General features: G+C 38.2%; 1 protein-coding gene across 1 annotated transcript in view; it reads right to left on the bottom strand.

Annotated features, from left to right (window-relative positions):
- Positions 1 to 895: 895 nt before the first annotated feature.
- The window catches only part of map2k5 (mitogen-activated protein kinase kinase 5), a 65,223-nt gene continuing 41,522 nt past the window's right edge, over positions 896 to 24,596 (bottom strand). The window contains exons 20-22 of the mRNA XM_058629684.1: positions 23,640 to 23,701; positions 21,667 to 21,712; positions 896 to 6,783 (exon numbers count right to left, since the gene is read on the bottom strand). Coding sequence (XP_058485667.1) covers positions 6,673 to 6,783; positions 21,667 to 21,712; positions 23,640 to 23,701 — 219 coding nt within the window. The 3' untranslated portion in view covers positions 896 to 6,672. The remainder of the gene's footprint in view (positions 6,784 to 21,666; positions 21,713 to 23,639; positions 23,702 to 24,596) is intronic.

Below are 24,596 nucleotides of genomic sequence, written 5' to 3'. Positions count from 1 at the left end.
TACTTTTAATGAAAACATCAAGCTGCTCATTCAGAGGAGAAAAAGCTAAAACTAATGCAGACGAACACAAAACAGACCGTCATGAAGGGTTATAATGAAAACTGTTTTATAGAGGTGTTGATTTAACAGTACAGTGGTTTTAGAGGCTGCAGTTAGTGATGATGTTGATACTCATACTGGGCGTGGTTTGAATGAATGAGAGGGTGTAGGATCTGCAAAACTGCAGCTGGACTCTTCTGCCTTTAAAGACCACCTTTTAGCCCCCCCCCGCAAGAAAATGTCAAAAAGAGTGAAGATGCAGTATGGATAGAGTAGTTATTGCAGAAGACACATGGATCTTTCAGATGCATTTTGTTGCAAAATTACAAACAGATATTGAAATGAAGCACAATTATTGTGCTGGACATTACTTTGAAGCAAACTCACCAAGAAGTCAGCGGTCTTTAGTCGCTCAGTTCACAACAGGAATCCATCCACTCACTTTGGGAAATTTGCAGATTTAAATGAACAGAGTTCCCACACCTAGGTTGACATCAAATTCAAAGGATTTTCCAGGACCAATTTCCTCAAATACCTTGTCCTTGGGATCTTGGTCAAAGTCAGTCTTTGTCATTTTCTTTGGTGAGACAGAGATCTTGGGATTATCATTTCCCAGGCATCACCTCGTCATTTGCTCTCTCTTGCTTCACTTTACTCGCTCATTGTTCTGCAAGGAATCTCACGTCAACGGCGGAGAGAGAGAGGGACAGTGGACATCTATTGTATAGATAGTTATGAAGGAGATTTTGACAAAACTAATGACAACACAGTGTTAATCTACAATACAGTCATCGTGGCAGATGAAACTCAAGTGTTGATTTTTTTATAAATAAACAAAATCTCAAAAGTACCCAAATGACTTTTAAATGCATTTTATTTTATTTGTGTGGGTTGGAGTAAGTGCCAACACAGACAATTACAGTAAAGGCCATAATGAGCCAGTATCATCACAGCACTAATATTTCTGCTGAGGCTCATCAAGGACTTAATGCTTTGGAGGTTTATGCAGGAACAAACAGGAACAGTGAGAGAGAGAGAGAGAGAGAGAGGTAGAGAGGGAGGGAGAGAGAGAGAGAGAGAGAGAGAGAGAGAGCTGTCAGAAATAGAACAAAAAAAATATTCCCATGACTAAGGCAGACTCATTCAAACACCACAGTGGGTGAGGAGAATGCAAACATGATACAAATAAAAAAAAGATTTTGTACAGTAACAGCTGTTCAGAAACATGAAATACTCTTTTAATTGTGGTTTAATTTTACATTTTAGCAAATGGCCACACCGCGCACACACACACACACACACGTTATTCTACACCAGTTTAATTGCTTTAACTTGACTGCATTAGCATTAGTTACATTTACGACCAATTTCATATCAGGCAGCTGTCTCAGATGCACTAACAGTATGATAGAATATTACTTACCCACTGTGAGAATTAGAGGAGTATAATTAAAATATAAAATGCCGAGTATATACAGTATGTATATATATATATATATATATATATATATATATATATATATTATTCATTGTGCATCTATTGGAAAATCCACACTGATATTTTTTCACAAATGCAGGAATCTTCTAATTTGGAAGATTATTAATGATCAGCGTTATATTAAAGGACCAGTGTGTAGGATTTTGCAGCATCTAGATGTCAGAGTAAATGTCAGAGGCAAAAACAGAGCAGCTGAAGACATTGTTTCACCAGTTTCTTATGCCAATCGGAGCAGAAGCTGATAAATACCCAGGAATGAATGCAGATTAACACACTCCCACTGGTGAAAAACCCGTTTTAACTCAGGATTAAATTATTTTTTGTCCAGTAGGAATGTGATATAAGTAAAAGAAGTGGGATTTTTTTTAACAAGGGGACCCACTTTTTTATAGATCACGACTATTATGACTCAATTTTTAAATATAAATCACGACAACATAACATTTCTGACTATTCTACTGCCATGTATATAACACCTATTATTTTGAAAAGGTTAACCAGCCATTTCCAGTTTGACAAATTCATCTCTTAATCTGATTAAAAAGATTATGCACATTATTTAATAAAAGCATGCTTATTTGGTGACCGTGAAACCCAACTGTGAGTCCTGACCCAGTCTCTGTGAATGACTGATATAACAGTTCTGTATTTTCAGGTAATTATTAGGTAAGTATTCAATTTCTACACACTGGGCCCTTAATAATGACATCTTGCTTCCTAAAGCTTCATACAAAAAACCCTGTGCCTCATAAACACCAACAAGTGTAAACCTCACAAACTGAAACACGACAGCTGTGACATAAGAGCCAAATGTCATGCACGTGGAAAAGTATTCAATTAAAAAAAAAAGAACTAATGATGTGGTCTGATGTAGACGAGGACAAAATGAGAGGCACACAACATTGTAACCTGATAAACTCCTCTGACCCGTGCGGACAGAAACCACCGGATCAATGTGTTCACACTGCTGATAAACAAGCAAAACAAGACGGGTGACACAGGCTGTGCTAACTTACAAATGCTTTATCAACTAGTCAATATTATAAAAAATTTTGGTTTGACATAATTGACATTTACTAGCTTCTACCAAAACCTTAAAATGCATCTTGTGATCTCTAATTGCTTCTATTGTTTTGTTTTAAAGACATTTATGGAACCAACATTTCCGCCACACAACCCACTGTTGCACAAAAATATCCTTTATCTACTGTGACTGCATACGATCAGCGGGTTAAAAAACATGTAAAAAAATAAATAAATCCCTTAACTGCCGCAGGACAGATGGCGTAAGATGAGGAGACAGTCTCCAATGTGTCTTGTGGATGGACTAAACTCATGCAGCTGGGAAATGTGTCCACGTGTGCTCAAATCACCTCTGAATGAAGCTTCTGTAATCGATGTGTTCGATCTGATCAGTTGAATGTTGGTACCTAGTTCAAGCTGTTACGCCGATTACACTTTTGCTGTATTTGCATCATGGTACGGTATGGTTTGGTACAGTACGGTACGGTTTGGAATGGTAAAGCTCTGGGTCAGCCTTGCATTTTCAACTGAGACAACAACAACAATGGATCAGCTCGTTTTTTCCTGCTCAGTTTGTGGCCGTTTGTTTCAACAAGACGTCAAGCTCTGTATGAAAATAGACTGCACTGCATGGGTACAAACAATGTATGAAGTGTAGAGTGAAGTGTGAACAACTATTTTCATCATCAATTTATCTGTCAATTATTTTCCCGAATAATCAAGTATTTGTTTGGTCCATAAAATGTCAGAAAAGGTTGAAAAATGTTGGTTGGTGTTTCACAAACCGGGAAATGTCTTTGTTTTGTCCACAAACCATGATTTCTTTGTTATATGGAACAAAGAAAACAGAACATATTCACATTTAAGAAGCTGAAAAATCAGAAAACTTGTTCAATTTATTAAAAAAAAACATTAAAATATCAAAATAACATTAAAATAGTTGACAACTAATCATCGATTAATAATCGATGAATTGAATAATCGTTGCAGCCCTAAAGAAGTGTGCAACTCAATGATAGTCAGAGATTCAGAATACTAGAATCAAGCCTCTGTGTTTGTGCCACAGCACGTCCTGCCTTCACCCTGGAAATAAGCTATTAAACTATTAAATATTGCAAAAATAATGATGACCTGTTCGCCTAGGTCGTGTACAATGAACAGAAACCTCAACAGGTTATTAATGACATAATGGAGCGGATGTTTGAGCAACAAACGTGTTCTCAGTTTCGGGTGATTTACAGTTAAAGCCCAGAAATGGAACTCTGTTTTCACAACAACATATGATACAATCACATCGGACCAGGTAATAAAATAAAATAGTGCTGCTGCTGAGACTAATGCACCGCCGTTACACTCGCTTTCAGCGCTGCTCACAATGAACACGGCTCCACTGTAGGCTTTGTTTACTGTGCCTTTGTGGAAGTAATGGGATTTAATTGCACTTAAGTACAACACATTTCACCAGCTGCACGTAAACACCAGGTCAAATCAATTCATTTTATTCACTTCAACCATTATGTTTCCCTCAGTCGTGACAAATCCATATAATTCACCATTTGGCCTGTCACTGATCTTTGGTGTTATTTGCACTGCATTTGTTTTACCTCAGCAGTGATCTCACTGAGAGCAATCCAATAATATAAAACGGCTCTGCATTGTACAGAAAGTAAAGGATTATCTGGGGACGATGTGGATAAAACAGTAATTTAAACTGAGAAAAATGTTGTTTCATAAAGAGAGGGAGAGTTATGGTTCCTGTTATGATTCCATCTGTCTGTAGTTTCTCTTATTCTTAATGGATAAAAAAAACAAACAGCTGCTGAACAAAAGTGGAGAACTGCTTCAGCAGATTTCCTCTCCAACAGTTCAGCCAGCTGCGTTCAATGTCAGGCATGAGTGTGCAAATGGAAATAAAAGTTCAAAAATAAAGAAACCCTGCTTCCTCCAGATGAGTGTTGACAACACATAATAAAGTGTTGATGTTTCAGTAATGTTGCAATGCTGCTTAAAGGTACAGTGTGGAAAATCCTGCAACATTTAGTGGTAAAGACGCAAGCAGAAAATCCCTCACCCTTCCCCTCCAAGTGTGTTTGAGAACCTATGGAGACTTTAGTTACCATGAAAACTCAAAGTAAATTTAGTAGTTTAGTCCATTGTGGGCTACTGTAAAACATTACGGTCCAAAATGGCTGTCTCTGTAGAGCTGACCCTGCTTCTGATATAAATATAAAAGGCTCATTCTTGGGTTAATGAAAAACAACAATTCATACAATCAGATAACGCCACTCTTTCTACCAAATTCATATAATTGAACCTGAATTTTATACACTGGACCTTTAACGGGATGAAAAGGCTTTGGAATAAACACATTGTCTTTAGCCTAAAAAATCTATTAAAACTTGGTGCTTGTTTTGAATTCACCAAACTAAAACTTACAAATCAGTGTCCAATCCCAACACCAAGAAAGTGGAGCACATACCATCGGCCCTTAAATCACCGTTTGACCCACTACTCGTCTATAAAACACTAAATGGTCTTGGGCTTAAACACAGCTCTGATGTATTTGTAAGATACGGTGCATCCAGACGCCTCGGGTCATCAGTGAACAGCTTTTACTCCCTGAATCAAAACTAAGCAAAGCGAAGCAGCTTTTAGCATCCATGCTCTGCAGCTTCTTGAAAAACTAAAAATCACCTAAAACTGGTTCAATAAAGGCTTGATGGTAAAGTATCCAGATTTTCTTTTGGGTGTTATTGATCATTAATTCCACAATAACCTTTCAGGATACTGTAAATGAAATGATCTGAGAGAGAAAGACATTTCAGCGCCTGCTCTGGTTACAGTCTCACAGCTACAGCTGAGGCTCCTTTTTTGCAGATAGGCTATTCCCATTACACCTGCTCTTCATACAACTGCATTTTGGCAACAACACCTTCCTACAGGGCAAAGAAACCTAGAAAAGGAGGTCATAGGCCATAGTCCGACTAAGACAGGCAATCGGACAACTCCATAGGTGAAGCTGTATTACACAAGTGTGCATTGTTTCCTGTTGACCTTTACGTCACAGAAAAACAGTGAATGATGATACAAATTAGATAGACTCTTGTGGTTGTCATGTTGATGACGCAACTGCCGTAGGATTTTCGGCAACAATACTGAAGTTTATACGTCGTCTCCTTCCGGGTCAAAGACCATGGAGGACATTTTGGTGCATGTGCAGAACGCCAAGTTTGACTCAGAGTATACATGTAGGAGTAATCGGACTTTGAATCACATTATCCAGGTATGTTAGTCTGACTAAGACTGGCTTGAGAACTGAATTATTGTCTAAATCTGACTTTTAACATACATGTAAACTCACCGAGTGTTGGAGAAAATAGCCTCTTCTCTCTATTTTATCAGTGATCTCGCCTACTGCAGCTTTAAACTCTGAAGATAATATGGATTATCTTTGTTTTGTTGTCATTTATAAGTAGTTTTAATGTGTTGTCTTTATTATAATGTCTCTGTAAAGCACTTTTTTGAGTTAAAGGCGTGGGGGGGCTTGTCTTGAAAAGTACAGGCACAACATAGTTTTGCTTACACCAGTGGAAAACCACGCACACAGGGGTATTTACTCACAGGCAAAAACCTTAACAATCACTCGAGGGCTGTCAACAGTAAAGCACAAGACGGTGATGAGAGGTGCCATCTTTAAAAAGCAGAACACAACTGTGCCAGTGTATCGCGGTGCTTTTAAGTCGTTTATTGTCACTGGTCCAGTGAAGGAGGACAATTTGTCTCCATTCATCAGACTGTGATGCTCCCAAAACACACACGGATAAAGCTGCAGATGGCGACATGAAGAGAGCTCAGATCTCTGTGCACTCATCAGACACAGAGACTCACATTCACTTCAGTGGATGTGAGCTCTTCATTTTCAGGCCACACAAGTGCCTTTAAATACAGACTAACTTGCGTAAAAGTAACACATTTTACAGATGTTTGTTTGGTTTTGTCCATGTACATGAAGCCACACTTGTACAGTGCATATGGACGTACTTGATCCTGAAGACTTTGATTAGTGTCCAAGGCTTAAGATCAAAAGTCCAGGTCCATCGTGGGGACTCCCGTCAGACGCGTCCTTGAGCCTCCTGAGACCGCCTGTCCTCCAAGCAGCGACAAACCCACATCGACACGACCTCCGTGTTGCCATCGTTGTACTGCGTGATGAAGGGATGATCCTGAAAGAGAGAAAAGTGACACTTGAATCATTCTTGTTTAGAAAACACGACGGTGAGTCAGTTTGACATAAAAGTAATACAGTACATACCTTTGCAGCTAAATCAGTCATTACAGATTTCATTTGAAGCGCAAACTTGTTCCTCACTGTTCCTCACACATAAGTATCAGTTAACACATCATTTTTCAGGAAATTTCTAGCTACACTTTTAATTAATCTTTTAAAAAAAGCTATTTGGTTGATTTGAAAAAAGAAATTGCACAAATGATGTGCAAATGTAAATGATGTATTATATGAGGTAAAACAGCATGAAGTGAGAGTAATAGGGCTGTTTAACAAACAATTACTGCAAACTAAGACCAAAATATCACTGTGTTAGTCAAAGGAGTCAAATTATGGGACATTGTCAATAATGGAATGATAATTTCCCTCATTTTGAATCTTCTTCCTCGTCTCCTAATTTGTTTTAATAACACTAATGAATATAATAACCAAGGTGCATGAAAAGCTGGAAATTGACTGTTTAACATTAAGCTAAGGGCTCCAAAAGTGTACACTTCCTCCCCATTTGACACAGAATATCGTTGTTATAATTGTTTTTCAGTTTTAATTTTTACCTAATATTTTTCTTTTTGTTTTTAGTTGAAATAGAACATTTAAATTTTGCATTCACTGTTATCATAGAATATTTTTCAACCAGACAGAGTGAAACCAAGAATATCATACAAGTAATAATTAATCATTTTCTACACAACACAATCACACCATTGTACCTGTGTATCATGAACTTCATCTAACTAACCTAAAACAACTTCTGTGATTTAACAATATTTTTTCCAAACCAAAATTAAATAAATTTCTTACTGAAATAAGAAATCGATTTCAAAATTCATCATTTCCTCAATGAAAACTACATTTGAATGAAATTAACTTTATGGCAAATCACAATTTACATTTATTTAATGTGATTTTTGTTCCGCAGTTGTGTGATGTTAGGATTTTGGATTTAAACTGCACATTCGGGAACAAACACATAACCGAACGTCATACATGACCTTCAGAATAACTGTCATCTTTTGAAAACAACAAAAAGAACGGAAATCGCCGTAAAACACAAGTAATGAGGCTCCTCGTAAAAAAACAGAGAAAAGTATATTTTAACAGCTATCACACATTTTTTATTCTTATTCTGCAATATTATTTTATTATCAAACAGATTGAAGCGCCAAACGTTATCACACTGCGATGAGGAGTATGCTGTTGAGTTTCTACTTGTATAATTATTCTGAAGAAATAATAATAAAATACAAATAACCCTAAGTGGAACAGTCTTAAATATTAATGGCCGACAGATTTTGTTTTAAATGCAAAACGTTTAACTAATGGCTTGTCAGGGCATTTAAGATAAATAACGTTGGAGTTTAACGATCTAAATGAGTCATAACAGGTTGTAAAACAAGCTTTGCGATAAAAGGTAACAGTGGCAGCAACAAACTGTCTCTGTCACTCATTTTAAAGTGACGAGAAAAATGTGGTTTTGTATAAAGCAAAAACTTAATCTTGACTGGTTTTCATGAATGTTGTCTGGCTCGGGTCGGACCCGGTTTGGTGCGACGACGATAAACGACGACATCGTGGCTGTTTGTCTCAACACGACGCCAAGCTTTGTCCCGTTCGTTTCAATTTATCATGACAAAATGACAATGTGTCATTGAGAGTTATTTTTAGAAACACCTAAAAAAAATCCTCAAAAGAAGTAACGTCATAGTTGTCATATTTTCCACATGTTCTCTAACATATTTAGTTTGTGAAGAGGAGAATCTCTTTAAAATGCTGGCCGTGTTCACTTGTTAACTGCGGCGCGGCTTAAACAGAGATGTCACATGTGATGTCTCAATGACAGCAGCTCCAATCACCAGCTTCATGTGATCGGCTTTTACAGAGCAGAGCCAGGGGTCACAGAGGTCACAGAAGGGGAGGCAGAGGTGAGAGGGGAGGAAGCGCTAAAGCAGGCAAGTCCACGGAGTCCGACCACGATTTTTATTTGTCCTGTCGAGGTGTCCAATTAGACAAACAAGCCTGCAGCTGGCCGGTTTAAATGAAGTTGTCAACACTGATTTCAACTAAATCAGTCCTTAACAACAAGCGACTGTCACTGTTGTACACTGTTAACAGGAGCTCACTTCTAAGTAAAAACATCATTCACAACGGAGGGATCTGTGGACAAAGACACTTCCTCTGTGATTCAAGGTCACAAGTTTAACTTGACCAATAAATTGTGTGGGCTGAAACTGAATAAAGGCCAGTGTCAGCCGATGTATCAAAAGTGTTTTAAATATACTATATGTTATATGGAGGTAAATAACCAGCATCAGATGAATACTATTTAATGAATCTTTAAATACAGGGAAATTATTTATTTATTTATTTAAGTCAACATGTTTGTTCTCTGAAACTAAAAGTGACATTTTTCCATTAATGTTCAGTTGACCTACTTCTACCTAATGTATTTATTATTGACCTTAGCATATCTTTAATTTCAATTGTTGTTTTTATTTGTCTGTACAGTAACTTGGTGAACTGAGGTTGTTTTTAAAATGTACTTATTGATGTGTAGAAATCGGAATCGACCCTAGAAAAACTCTTGTATGCATCAGTCAATAACAACCTACAGTTTAAATAGACAGGGTCATTTCAGCTTTGCTAGGTTGCTCAGACAGTCAGGCCACTAACTTTGGTTGAGACTGAAAAAAAATCTTACGTCAGATTTGTAGAAAACGTGGTTCTCCACTTAAAAAAATAAAGTCTGTTTGTTATGACTGAATCTGAAACTAATGATTTCATGTTCACAGCCATGTTATGGAGCGATTGACTGATCCACAACCACATTCCTTCCTCCAAGAAACCAGCCCAGTTCAGCATTTTTGCCTTATTTAATCACTTTGTCCATTTTTGTTGTAGAGAAGGACAATGTGTGTGTGCAGGTTAAAGAAACTCCTAAACAATGAATCCAACTGGGAGAAGCTGATCTCCATCTTCTGTTATTGTTTTGATTGAGTGTAGCACCAAATGGGCAAAAATGCTTGTTCCAACATGACACAAACATATTTTCTTATGACTTTGCCGTGCTTGGCTAGGCTGTAGTGTGTGTGTGTGTCTTATGGGTATGAAAACACCATCTCACTACAACATTAGCAAGTCTGTAGTTTGAATCGCGTTTGACGCAGAAAGTGACTCCAAGGTGAGCAGTACTGTTGTCAGCTGTTTCTTCTGGGGTCAGACAATGTTAAATACCCCGCAGCAACACCCAAACTGGTGCAGACAATGTAAGATTAGCAGCAAAGTAGGACAGACTGGGTACTGACAGTCCACTTTTCTCCCCCAGAGACTCTTCCTGCCTATTTGTAGTTTGCACAGGAAAATATTTTAAAGTGAAGATGAAATAATATAACGTGATAAATAAATATTAAGCTTTAAGCTTTTGTAGAACCCCAGTTTATTTATGCCAAAGTTGGTTAGTTGGGTAAAGAGCACATGACAGGAAGTTGTTTTGTACTTATTGAGTCTTTTTGCTTGTTGATGTTACTGCTGATCATAAACACGGAGTCACCACAATTGTAGTGTAGTTTGCTGTAGTTTGTGTGTATTTTAAAAGGGGAAAATGGTAACACTTTGCTCTAATCCTGCAAAAACTGTAGAGACAGTGAAGGACTGGGGGGGAGCCCCATCAATCCTGTTGTCCTTCTAATGGGCAGCTGGGGTTAACACAGTCTGAGGTTAATTACTCTCATATCAGTGCAGGCGTGTGTGTGTGTGTGTGTGTGTAGTGTGTCAGTATGCGATGGGTGGAGTGGACGCTCCTGGGCACCCCTACGTGCTGAACACCCATCTCATCAATCATTCTCGCTTGCCTCAGTAGAGAGGGAGTGATACAGAATTAAAGGAGGAAGTCCTGAGTGATGTTTTTAAAATTCAGCTCTCCACCTCTGCTCCAGAAATTAACCCCGACAGGCCGGACACATCTGCAGGAATTTGACCTGGATGAAGGTGTCTTGGTGTGTCTCGTCATAACACACTCAAACACACACACACACACACACACACACACACACACACACACACACACACACAGCAGATAGACAATCATAAAGGCCCTAAAACACTGTGTTAGTATGAAGCAGTGTCCCATTTGCTGGATATAATTTACAACTTCATGACAGAATACATTCCCAAACTTTTGATATGTAGACCCACTTTTTAAAGTGCAAGTCTGGTCGCATTTTCTCTACAGAGCTCCCCCTACAGTTTATATGTACATATAGAGTACATCTTTTCTACGACTCCACCGTAAACATCCATTGTCGACCACTTCATCCTCACTGTTTTTAAAAACTCCCCGCCAACCGCCCCCCTCCCTGTGTTTTTCAATTCTCGCCATTCTAAAAAAAAAGCTGGTCCGATGTTTACGCATGCGCGTCTCCTCGCTCGTTTCCCATTCCAAGTCCAAGTTAAAAATAAAAACTTAAAAAAATGAATCTCTTTTCAGGGATTCGGTTGGAAAAAAAGATATTTAAACCCTTTGACCTGTAGTGTATGAGAGCTGAGCATGTGTCTAACATATAAAAGCTAACTTCACAAATATAAACACACATTTATTTTGTGTCGCAGAGTTTTTCTTGCTTTTCTAAATTGTTATGTTTCCCATTAACCTTTGAGTTTCATCTTCCAAAGAAATGAAATAATTAATTCACTGACAAACACAATCACCGAATAATTAATATCCCCACAATTTAAATGAAGTGTGAAACATGTAAGTGAGGAGTAATAACTACCGAGCGTGTAACTACTTGTTGGGTCACTTTAGGTGTTCCGACTTTGTGCTGCAGTGTTTATGTGTGTGTGTGTGCGGATGAAGGTGTGACGGGGGACAGACCCATTTAAAAGTTACATTAATCACCGTCTGGCCACATCAAAATGGGATAATCACCTGCAACGGCTTTGCTCGAACAGAATCGGCCTGAACCCTGGGGAAATTCCTACCTAACTCTGTAATTGTTGGAAGCCTTTGAAGGCTCTGTTTAATCTAAGATTAATTTATGCAATTTTAAATAACACTATGTATGATTAATACCCTCAGAAGAAATTAAAAGCAGTTTGAAGCAATTATAACATGAGACTGGTCATCACCTCATTAGAATGATGTCGGAGGGAAACGCGGTGTGTGTGTCAAAGTGTGTGAGAGAGAAAGAGACAGAGAAAAGGGTGAAGAGGTAGATAGAATAACTAGGGCTTTACAGATTTGCATGCTAATCACTGGCTCCCACTGGAAACACCGACTGCTGCAGTGGAGTGGATACTTGAGTTGATATTAGGGCTGCAACTAATGATTATTGATTAATCTGTTAATTATTTTCTCTATTAATGGATGTTGTGTGGTCCCTGTCAAAAAATGTGTGTTATTCGTGTTTCCCTGAACCAACGTCCAGAGAGGAAACTGCTGTTTTTAGCCCACAGGGACACAGGAACTGCTGGGTCTACTGCTGCCTTGTTTTAATACGTTTCAATCATATAAATAAATCCAAAAGAAGAATTGCAATCACCAACGTCATATAATAACAAAACTGAACTTACAAAAAGAAGCAGAAGTGACACAGAGCTAACAGTGTGGCATTAACTCACTCAACCACACTTGAAGCACAAAAACGAACTTCAGGGAAACCATGGCTGTCTCACACAGTGTGCTTTAAGTACTTTAAATTGTTCCTGGCCACACTATTACTAAGTCTGTTTTACTAAAGAGTACTAAGCAATTCTGTCTCCTGCTATCATTCAAATGTATGTGAGTGAACAGGGATGCTGCAGTACAGTATGCAGTCTCAGAAAGTGTGAATGGGGGACATGTCAAGAGAGACCCATGGGTGCAATGCTAAAACATTTGGCAGCAGAAGTGTTGACAGAAAAGTTTAGGGAGAGGGAGACCGAATGAAAACACACAACAGGAAGCCAAAAAAAAGCTGCAAGCACATCACAACACAACACAAAGTAGTACAACAAGTGAACTGACCTGTCACAATGCTCATGTGACTTAACTGATGTGGTGTCACATGCATGTAATTGATCTGCATTTCCTGAACCTCTAGTGCTGTAAAGGCTGTGAAAATCTGTCCCAGGTAAAATACGCCTTCAAAACCAAGTGACAACTGGTCGTGACGTCAATCATGAGAATCTGAACATCCCATTTGTAGCCTCACGGCAAGTGATTTGACTGGCACCATGCTGAGGGTTTGCAACAAGAAAGTCAGATGTCTCCTGCAACCAGGCACCTATTGGACAATACCAGCTGTCAATCACACTGGTGTCCACTCATACGTGCAAGTGCTTTATCATCTATTTTCCCCAAAATGTGAACATAATTTACAATTCGTGTTCTAAGAGCTGAGTCACTGAGTCACGAGCGATAAGAGCAACCCAATAAACAGTGTAATTGGAGGGTGAGTGGTTACTATGATGACAAGGTTCATAACAGACTTTAATATGGACCAATATTAACCAGTCAAGAAACATCCACTTTGCCATACTGGTGCTACACATTGTCAAATCTGTGCGTGAGTGTGTGTGTCGGACCTTTGTCTGGCATAAACACTGACCAGTAGTCCTCATGGTGCCCACAACCTGGTCCTAATGAGGCAGAACTTAATTTCTGAGGAACTGGTTAAGTTAAGGGCAAACATTTGAATTAAGGTTGGGAACACTTGCTGTCTTATTTAAGTGCAGTGTCCTAAGAAGACTAGCTACACAAGCCCCTGTCTGTGTGTGTATGAAAAAGTGAAAGATTTTAGGGAGAGCCACAGACAGGAGGGGTTCTTTTGTGAAAGACCGAGGGACTCATCTGGTGTCTCCAGGGTTGGGGTGGGGGGTGGTTTGTGCGCGTGTCTGTGTGTGTGCGTATGAATAGAAAGGCAGAATAGAAGGGCTGCATTGACAAGGGTGCTAAAAGGCTGTTTGAAGGCTGCTGGCTGGGGAGCGAGGGATGATGAGGGAGAAGAGGGGGGAGAAATGAAACGTCCATCAAATCACAATCAAAGACTATAAGGCTGTGGAGGGTCATCATGCTTGTTCTTCTCCCACACGCTCAAATTAAAACATGAAACCAGGAGCTGAATTTGGTTCTGCTAATGAACAAATATGAGGCTCAAAGTAACAAACACGATATTTTCTGTCCTTTTTTAAAAAAACCTGCTACATAATAAAGATAGTGCACACAGAGCAGGCTTTGCATTGATGGAAAAGAGAGAAGAGTAAGACAGCCTGGTTAGAACCAAAAACAAGAAACCTCAGACAGGATGGGTCATCACCAAATACCTGCAGCCTACGTCCTGGGAGCAGGCCAATGGAAAGTCTCCTCAACTGACCGACGTCATTAGCTTATGATGACAGGATAGGGTGTCCCCAATGAAAGATGCATTAGTATAAGGAGAGAAAAACACACACTCACTTTCCTCTCTGATGGCTCATCATGCCACCCTTTACAAAAAGAAGGCACTTAAGAAGAAATGGGAGGAAAGGCTCTCTTTACCGAGACGCTTTGAGACTGAAACAGATGGAGCTCGGTTAGAGATTCCTTCTTGATTAATTAGTGTCCAACAAACTGACAAACGGATTATGAGTCACGGTGTAAACCATCCGCGCTCAGATCAACTCTGCGCTTCCACTGGTGCTGAGGCTTTTTGGTGACGTGTCAAATTTCAAGCCTCTGATATACTTGTCACATTCTGCACACTGCAATAAACCCACAGCTAGAGCAACTGGCAAGTATTTAAAGGTCCAGTGTGGAAAATTTTGTTGGTTTTTTTTCCATTAGGGAGAAATAACAATTTTATTATTTTTTTTTGTGCACAATTTCCTAAGAATGAGCCCCTTATGTTTACATTGTCTCTATGTCGAGGCTGCCATGTTGGCTCACCATGTTTTTCATGAGCAAACTATAACCTTTTGATATTTAATAACTGAAGGCTAACATAACTAATGTTAGTCTTCAGTTAATAGAATAGATATTGCCAAATCCCACACACAAACTTGATATTGGAAAAATAATCTGATTTTTATCTCAGAAATGTGTTTTTGCATCCTATTTGAGACATTATCACCAAAACAAGTGTCAAGGGAGGTTGTTCTCATCAAGTTTTGTGCTTGTCCTTTTTCTGATGAGTGAGGGGATTGACCAAGTACGTCCCCATTCAATTTTGGTAAGAATCTATACACTGATGATGTCACAAAAATGTATCAAATTTTCAAGAAATCTTATCTCTTATAATGGGCAAAATGGCAATTTAAATTTAACATGGAGAGTTTCATTTACCAAGTTCAGATACATATGGGTTAGGGTTAGGGATCTCAGCAACTCTCTTAAGAGATCAGGATAAATGGTGTCATGCTTAAGTAAAATGGGATTAGCTACAAGCAGGTTAAGTGCTATACAGATCCAGACAATCTTCTAAAATCCAGTGGATCAAAATGTAAACATTTCATGTGCTGGTAATGACACAGGCTACACACCAGCACTTCAGTAGAGATCACGACCATAGTTGTACTATGGGACATTATTTTCACCATTATCTTTTTAGACACTTTACTGCAGTTATTTTCTCAATATTGCACTGTTTCTTATAAAACAAAATGTGCCACTGATGGAAGTGAAATAGTTGACTGCAAAGACTGTTAACAATGCTCCTTCTGAAATATAGAAAATGGCCTTACCAAAATTATGTACACAGTTACACTTTAAAATTCTCCTGAGTCTGAAACTGGCTCGATCGTAGGCTCTTTAACAACACTGCCTTTGTGGTGGTTAATTTGGGTTTAATTAATTAGCGTGTTTTATTGAGCAACTTAAAAGTTTTCCAGTGGCAACAAATTCAGGCCATCCTGCCACCGGACAGCAACCAAGCTATATTCAGCAGAGGCTGGCAAAATCAATCAATTAATAATCAACTACTGAAATGATAGCCAACTATGTTCCCCAGTTCTTGAGTCTCAGTTTATGTGATTTTTTTTCCCTCTTTTCCTCAATATCTTTTGATTGTAGGCACCAAACATCTAAAAACTTGCTCCAGAAAATGGTAGACAGATTAACCAAAAATGAAAGCAATCATTAGAACACAATAAAACATCATATCACATTTTCTCTCTCCTTTTATTCATGCTGTTAAAAGTAGGTAAAAAGAATGAGTGCCAACTTTTGATAAATAAGCAAAGCAGGTGCAAATATTAGTAACTTAATATTATTATTACTTATCAGTAATATTGCAGTTAGTCTTTGTTGTGTGTAAAATGTCCTTGTTCTTTTTTAATCACACTCACTCAGCTTTTTCAGGGTTTTAGCGTCAACAATTTGGCACCGTCTCATCTTAATAAAAAAATGAATAAACTTACTTAGTCTAGGTTTAATTTGTTGCTTTTTAAATAACACTTGTTGGACTTTATCTGATGGAAAAAAAACAGGTAAATATGAGTCGATTACTCCACTTAACTCTGCGCTGCCGTCTATCGTGAAAGTGGAACTACTGCATTCAAAAAAAAACAAAGTAATACAGTATGTCTCCTCTTTTTTTAGACCAGAACAACGCTTCTGCAAGCTGACTGTCAGCGTTTAATGACATCAGCACATTTTCGTCAGCGCCTCGTCTCTTAGTCATGGGAAAAAAAGGTAGTTAAGGAGCATATTTACTCAAGAGTTTTTGTGAACGAAATAAACACTAGTTGTTACAGACTGCGTCAAGCTTCAGGGACAGAGCCCATCAAGAGCAGGCGTGCAATCAAACAACAGCCTTTTAAAGAACATCTAATAGGCTAAAATCCCAATGACAATAACGACTTCAATAAAAGCTACACCAGTGATTAGAGAAACCACATGCTGAAACCCGATGAGCATGCTAGAGCTACGAGCTGAGTTTGTATAGTCATAAAACAACATTATTTGCTCAGTGTGTACACTCGTGTGTGATTTCTCGCATTACCTAGCAGGAGAAATGAGTTGCACAAATAAAAACTGAGAGCAAATGGTGGCACTTTCTGTACAGCTGAAGAGGAGGAAAGGGGAGCTGTGCCTAGGTGCATTAACATACAGATAGAATAGGTAAAGAGTTTTAATGTACTCAGGAGGCTGGGGGAACAGGGGGAAGAAGGGAATAAGGAAGAGGAGAAAGAAAGACAATCAGCAGGCTGGTGCCACAGAGGCAGGCATCCATGACCTTATATTTCAGTTCATTGGGGGCAGAGGGAGAAATGGAAGGCCTACAGGAGGACAAAAATATAGGCAAACCAAAGACGAGGGGGACTGAGGAGAAGACATAGAACTGTTAAAATATGACAAAGAGCACAGAGATCGCAATAAATATGAAAAAAAGAAATTGGGACAAAGTAGGAATAAGGAATATCGAAAGACAGAGCTGAATATGTCACCACGAGAGTTACGATGACCTGCAGCATTTAAATGTAGATGGAATGAGCAGCAGTGAGTGGTTAAAAGAAAGGATGCTACGTGAAAAAAAAAAAAAAAAAGATGAGAAACTTCCATCAATAAAAGAAAAATTTCTAAAGAGAAAAAAAATAATTTGACAACGTAAAAAAAGTGCTTTTTCATTGTAAATGATGGGTTGTAATGTAGATATAGTATACAAGCATAAGTGAAGACAGTCGTTCAGCTGTGTAATGCTCTGTAAAAAGCCCCTCCATAGTTTCCATATCGCTATGTCTGCTCATAAATTAAACACACCTGTGGTTCTGTTTGTACTAAATGAGGTTCTGCGTGGGAGTGGCGTGCCACGCTTTCATACCTAATCCCACATTCATCTCCATTCCAATTTATTTTCCTAATCTACGTAGTTGACACATAAATCTGCACAATGGCAAATATACCGGCTCCAACTAGACAACCGCTTAACATCACACACACGGGTGTATGCCAATATTTAGGTCATGGAAAGTATGAACTGGCCTTAAAATGTGGAGACAACAGACGCTGGAGCTCATTCTTGAGGCTTCCATTTTCTAAATACTGTCTGATTAAATGAGGTAGCTGTTTGGTGTAAACCTTGTTTTTGCATTATTTTAATTCTGAAATAAGCATTTTTTTTTTTACGAGAACTCACAAGATTACACAGTAAAAAAGATCTTGTGCTTCAAGCTCATCAAGTGTTATTATATTCTTATTTACAGTATGAGTGCAAAAGTAGTCAAGACAATGTGAAAGTGGAATATAATGTTCCGCGTTCAGCCAAACTAATGGTTTGTACACACAGGAGGGCATGACGAATTCTCCTGCATCGAGTTGCCAGTGAGATTAAGGTCTTCCTGATGAGGTTTAAGCTACAGGAATCCTACTGATCCAGAGCAGTGTGTGCCTGGCTGTATAGTACATATCACCTTTGTACTGACTACTTATTTATGGTAATATTACATTTGGTGTATATGCTGTATGTTTAACTGTTGAAAGTTTCTTTTGTGTTTTATCCTGCTTCTTTTGTCACACCATTGCAGTTTTGACATATTTTATTGATTGAAGAATTGCTTCTCTATGGATAAATAATGTTTTCTATCCAGTATATGTCTGAAGCTAGTTTTTGTTTATCCTAAATAACAACAGTGTGCAGAGTAGGTGTTTCCTAAACCTCGAGATGATGACGTTTTCAAATGTCATGTTTTGGCCACAAAATTATTAATGTTAATGATTTATTTGTTACAAGAAGCAGAAAATATTCACATTTAAAAAGTGAGATAAATTGTCTTAATTATTTTAAGAAAACACAAATGTAGTCATGGACAAATCATTGATTATCTGATTATCTAACACCTGCAGTGTGTACAGACTTTAAGATAAGGAAGAAAGACTAACACATACACAGATATTAATGGTTGGAGTCAAAAGTGCTGTTCAGTGCAAACAATGGGGAGTTGTGTTCAAATAAAGGTGAAAAAGTCACATAAAACACAACAATCTGAACTGATAGTCCTGAGGCCATGCCCTTAAGGGAATTACTTCTGTCTGGGGGCGAGAATTCACAATGAATGGCTCGACAACATTTCCTCCTTTCTGGTGTGAGACTGAGAACATACAATGTGTTAGCAGCTCTGCATTTACACCCTCCAGCCCTCCATCCCCACGACACAAACCTTCACCCGTCCCCCTCTTTTTCTCTGCGGACCATACTGTCGCTGTCCTTGGTGCTGACACGGAAACCAAAGCATGTCACAACTCTTAAAAGGCAGTTTGTGCAAGACTGCTGTGACCCTAATGCTAGAACAATAAAAACTGCAAAAATCATCAAATCCACATGGGAAAATCTGGGTAGTCCTGACAGGAAGAGTTGGAAGTTCAACAAAAAAAACCTTAACTGTACTGTGAGAATAACTGATTTTGCGACATTACAATCATGGTCAAAAAGAAGAACAAAAAGTCACTTAATACTGTTGTGGACTTGTAATCTGTTCCAAATACTTTTTGTTAGCTGCAGAGAAGTGAGACCTACAGAGACTATCGTCCCATGCCTGCCCATCATCCTCTATGCTCCATTTGCTGCCTCTACAGATACAGCTTAGTGAAAAGCTCTGAAAAGAGAAGAAGATTTTGAAAGGAAGCTAATAAACACTATTATCAGCTTCTTCACAGTGACAAAAGCTTAATGTCGTTGTAAAGTGATACAAATATCCCTTCTTGTCGGTGAAGATTCTCAGTCATCCAGGTCATAATCTTCTTCAGTAGTTAGCTGTGGGCGACTAAAGAACTAAAGAAGCCTCTTGGATGAGAGGTGAAACGCATTCAACTCAACACAAGCAAGTCCACAGCCTACTACTGAAGAAAAATATCACTTCTGACTTTTTACTAAATTTGAGTGATTAAAAAAAAATTATGTTTTACCGCCCGTTGCTGGGAAAAGAGTCCATAAACGTTGTGGTCGGTGAGTGTTCTTACAGAATATTAACGTAAATGCTTCAACAACAAGCAACATTTTCATCATTTTGGTGGTAGTTTAACGACATATTGCAAATAAACAGAGCTATTTTAGCAGCAGTCCCTCGTCTTCGCTATTTCATTTAGGAATTTTAGATAAAGACACATTTGCAGGACAAGGGCATGTCAGCTAACTGGCAAAACAAAGGCAGTAGGAGTGTAAGCGCAGGTGCAGTGACTGACGAGTAAACAGGGGACCACAGTTAAAGGCTTTGAAGGTTTTGATATTGACACTGTGTTTGAGGAGGAGCCATATTTTTAGACACACCTAAAACATTTTGAAAAGACTACTGGAGAGAAACAATTTTCAGTTTTAACTCCATACTTTACACGTAAATTCTTTCACATGTTCTCAGCCACTATTTTCCAACATATACAATGTGTAAATACAAGAAAATGCTGAATTTGCTTTGCAGGATCTTTAAGTTAGACAAAAATTAAAGCATTGAGGTACTTCACCAACTACACAGAGCTATATTACTATTATTATTGTTATCACAAGATCATAACAAATATTTTACTGTGAACACCATCACAATATTGCAATAAATGTCATGTTGTGGAGTTGTTACCCTCTCCCTATAAAACAAATCCCTCTCCTTTTAAAACCTAGTTTGTTCATTTCATGAGCCACATAAATCCGTCACAGTACCAAACACACTCCTTGACCCGGTGTTAAATTAACATATCATGTATCTAATTTTGATCCTCTTACATTAAGTAATAAATATACTGAGAATGGCTTGTTCTGTTTGTTTTTGGCCTTAAACTGAAAGCTATGTTCAACATTTGTAGAGTTCACAGCCACTGTTTTATATAAATTGCTTTGGCATTTTGAATGGGATACTGTTTGGGATGAATTGGTTGAAAAAAATGGTACATTTCTTACAGAAAAAAACAAATTAACTACTTGAATGCTTCAAGGGCCTGCTACTATTTAAGAAAGAAATGAAAACATATGTCCTTCCGACACTGGGAATTATCTGTAGAGTATTATCTGTTTAAGTTCTCTGTAGAGAGAACTTAAAAGCTACACTGCTGACCAAGGGGTATAGCATCTTTGATGTGTGTGCACACACACCTTTGCAGACCCTCATAGACATAATGCATTCCCTAGCCCCTTACCTAAAACCAGGTCTTAACACCCCCCCCACCCACAAAAAGCCCTTTAAAGATGTAAGGACCAGCTAAAATTTCCTCACTTTGCCTCACTTTGGTTTGTACACACACACACACACACGTTTGCACCACATTGAGTTCCATTCATTTGAGCAGTGTAAACAAAGCATTATTACCACAGTTCAAATCTTAGCCCTAAACTAGGATCAGATTTTTGGTCTCCATAAAGACTACTGGTCCTAAAAAAGTCAATGTTCAGACCTGAAAAGATCTTAAAGATGCAAGAAAAACAAGCACACGCACACAAACTCTCTTACCTTTTGTCCTTTACTCAAAATTTCATTAGGTTATAAAATTAGAATCATTTGGTCCTTGTGCAACAGTGAGGCCTGGTTAATTTTGTTTGGCTCAAATGTGGTGAATTAAAATAATTAATGCTGAAGTAGGTCTTAATTCTACCTCAAGGTTTCTGGATGTCCTCACTCCGACATCTTTGATTGGTAGCAAGAAGTTCATGCGGATGTTTTTCACACTGCAGTATAAACTTTGAGGGTCCTTGACTTACAATACCTCAATAATTGCTAAAGGAAAAAAAACCCACAACTGTATATTTCAAAAGTGAAAGAGATTATAAAATTATGCTTAATTGAATTTCTGTCGAAATGCAAGGATACGATCACCTCCAGTACACAGTAATTCAAAAGTTATAGTTCGTTATCCGTGGAAAAGTTTAAAGGAGGGTTCGGTGTAACTTACCATGAGGTTATTAGGGGCAGGCCTCTCTTTGGGTTGCCGCCGCATACTGAAAATAAAAATGAGACATGTAGTTTGAATGCAGCTACTATTCAGAAAAGACGTCTTTGTTCTTTCATTTGAACAGCTTTAATACTTAATGGGAAACCTGAAACAAATGATTAGTTCCACACAAATAGAAAGTGCCTTCAAAACAATACAGCACATTCATTTATGAATTAAAAAAGAGGATAAGATGGAGGCAGATGATGCCGAAAGAAGACTTTCTATTTGTAAGTTCGTACTGAAACTTAGAGAGTTTGCACATTGGTACAGTGGATTTATAATGTGTGTTTTTGTGAGTGTCCTCTTCTGTGTGCATGTATACAAGAGACAGGCATTTGAACATTTAGCGGGATTCTGTTGAAGATTTTAATATGTATGTGTAAAAGTAGAACATGGTACTTGAATGCTCGTTTTACATTGATTTGAGCGAAGAAGACAACTGACAAGATGCATTCAAAGACCATCGTAAATGTGACCACTTTTGCGGGGTCCACAGCATGTTGAGCTTAGAGAAGCAGATTTAAGATGCAATCAAGAAACCTCCTCAATTTAATCACAACTGCAAACAGTCAAAGTCAAAATGCTTGCTACTGCTGCCATCTAAGTTGGTGTATTAACTGATCTTTAATGATAAAATTTTCATGCCAGTCCCTGGTGTACACTTAATTATCTAAATAAGCGACTTTGGGGACTTTGAGAATTTGTCTGCTGTTAGTCATCTAACTGCTAACGTATTTCAAATTATGAGTCATGGCTATGGGAAAACACACAGTAGTGCTTAGTACCAAAACAGGACAGGGCACCTGCACCTCAGTCTGTTTTGAGAAATAGGTGTCCTGTTTAAGTAAATAAAGCACACACACGCACGCAGTGTAACTGTAAAGGTTGTGGGAGGCTAGTGAATCAAAAGCAAATCCAGGGTAAACATTGTTTTTGTCTAGTTGCATTAGATAAGATCAATCATTCCTGGTGTTTATTCAATATCAACAGCACTGCATGTCGGGGCAGAAACCCTCCACCCACAATACAGTACCACAAACAGGCAAATGCACTTTAATCCCATTGTAAACCTTTAGACCTTTGATTCAGCTACAATAATTTGGCTCACAGATTAATGTGAAATGCAGCTTGTGGCCTTTGTAATTGCTCAGTGTGGCTCAGATGGTTGACTGTGGCAAACATATTAAGCTAGTACAAAGTACAATTGCAAACAAATGCACCATACAACCAGTAACCACTAAACCCAGATAAAACTCCATTTAAAACTAGGAGGGCTTTAATTAAAATAATATAGGCATCTGTTGTTTCAAAGTCAGAGCTAATTAGACAGTGACTAGGGCTGTCACTTTCTCCAAAAATCAAGTTTGAACAAATTTATAATATATCTATAACCTGTAATTTGTTTGAATAAACACCCCCCTCATGCGCAGCTATTGCCACTCCCCTAATACAACATAGAGCACTCAGTAAAGTATGATGAAATAAACACTCCCTGAACAGGAAATCACTGACAACAACACTCCGAGTGCTTTTAATAGAAATTAAAACATAAAATCGATAGTCAAGGCAAACAGCCTTACATAATCTCTGATACACAAGTCTGTCAAACTATGTCACTGAAAAAAACAGATATTTATGAGCCAGCTTACACAGCTAATAACCTCAGTATTAAGTCAGGTTATTAGTGGGTATTCGATGCATATTGTGTCTCTCCACCAAAGCAGGGCGTTGCTTGCTATCTGCAGAGAGAGGAGTCTCCCTAATATACTGTGGGCTTGCATCTCCAAGATGCTGTCGCTGCTGCTAAGAGGGTACTACTTAAATATAAGCAGTGTACATTTCAAGCAGGTACTTACAGTTCATTACATCCTACATTCGATACAACATTGAATTTCAAATAGAACGTGACAGCCCTGAAACCCTTGACTCACCACTGAGTGATGAAGTGAACAAACTTTTCACTGAACTGGTCGACAGGCAGAACTGGAGGATCCTGTAAAGAGGAATAAAACAAATTCAATAATTACAATTTAAATGTCAAATGATATTAACCTGGTTCATTGTCATGTATGTCTATTGGCAGGAATTACAAAACAAATGTATGTACAGCTGCAACAATTAATCAATTACTAAATTAGTCACGATTTTTATACTTTACTAATCAATCTGAGTGTTGTTTTTATTATTAAAACACTAATTTTTCAACTCCTTAAATTTAAATATCTTCCAGTTTTCTTTGTTTGATATAAGAGAGAAAACATTATATAATAAAAAAAAATAATCATTTGTTGCAGCCATGAATTTCCCCAACAGGTTCAGTGAACAACACACATATCTGCTTAGTGTTGCATTTACTTGCATGTCTGGTTGTTCATTGTAATCTAAAATTAATTAATTACATACATTTATGCACATAAAACAGGCTTTATGCCTGAGTGCAAGAGACATTTGTGGCTAGAGGCACTTTTCTGCTTTCAAGTCCTCAGTGAAAAGGTCAAAGATCAAGGTCACTGAGACCTCCCAATACACACTGTGAGCTGCAAGTAAAGAAATCACATGCTAATTAAAAAGGTCACACAAAATGTCTAACAAAATAAAATGGTAAATTGATTAAATTCTATATCAATCAAAATACTTTTCTGGACACAGTTCAACACCATAGTTATAATAAGCTATAATTACCAATGACGAAACATTGAGTCAAATATTTGGGATTGAGGGTGACGTTCAACAGTTAAAATCAACCAGGTTTTTTTTGTGTGTGTGTGTGTGTGTGTGTGTGTGTGCGCGTCAGGCTCGCTACATCTCGCCAATTGAGCGTCTATGAACCATGTCATGTAGAACAGTTGTGCCAGACTAACCCTCACCTCATCGCTCCACCCATTTCC

The sequence above is a fragment of the Solea solea genome, chromosome 5, assembly GCF_958295425.1.
Source record: "Solea solea chromosome 5, fSolSol10.1, whole genome shotgun sequence".
Lineage (NCBI taxonomy): Eukaryota > Metazoa > Chordata > Actinopteri > Pleuronectiformes > Soleidae > Solea > Solea solea.
Note: the sequence above shows the minus strand (reverse complement) of the source record. Positions and strands in the feature narration are given on the sequence as shown.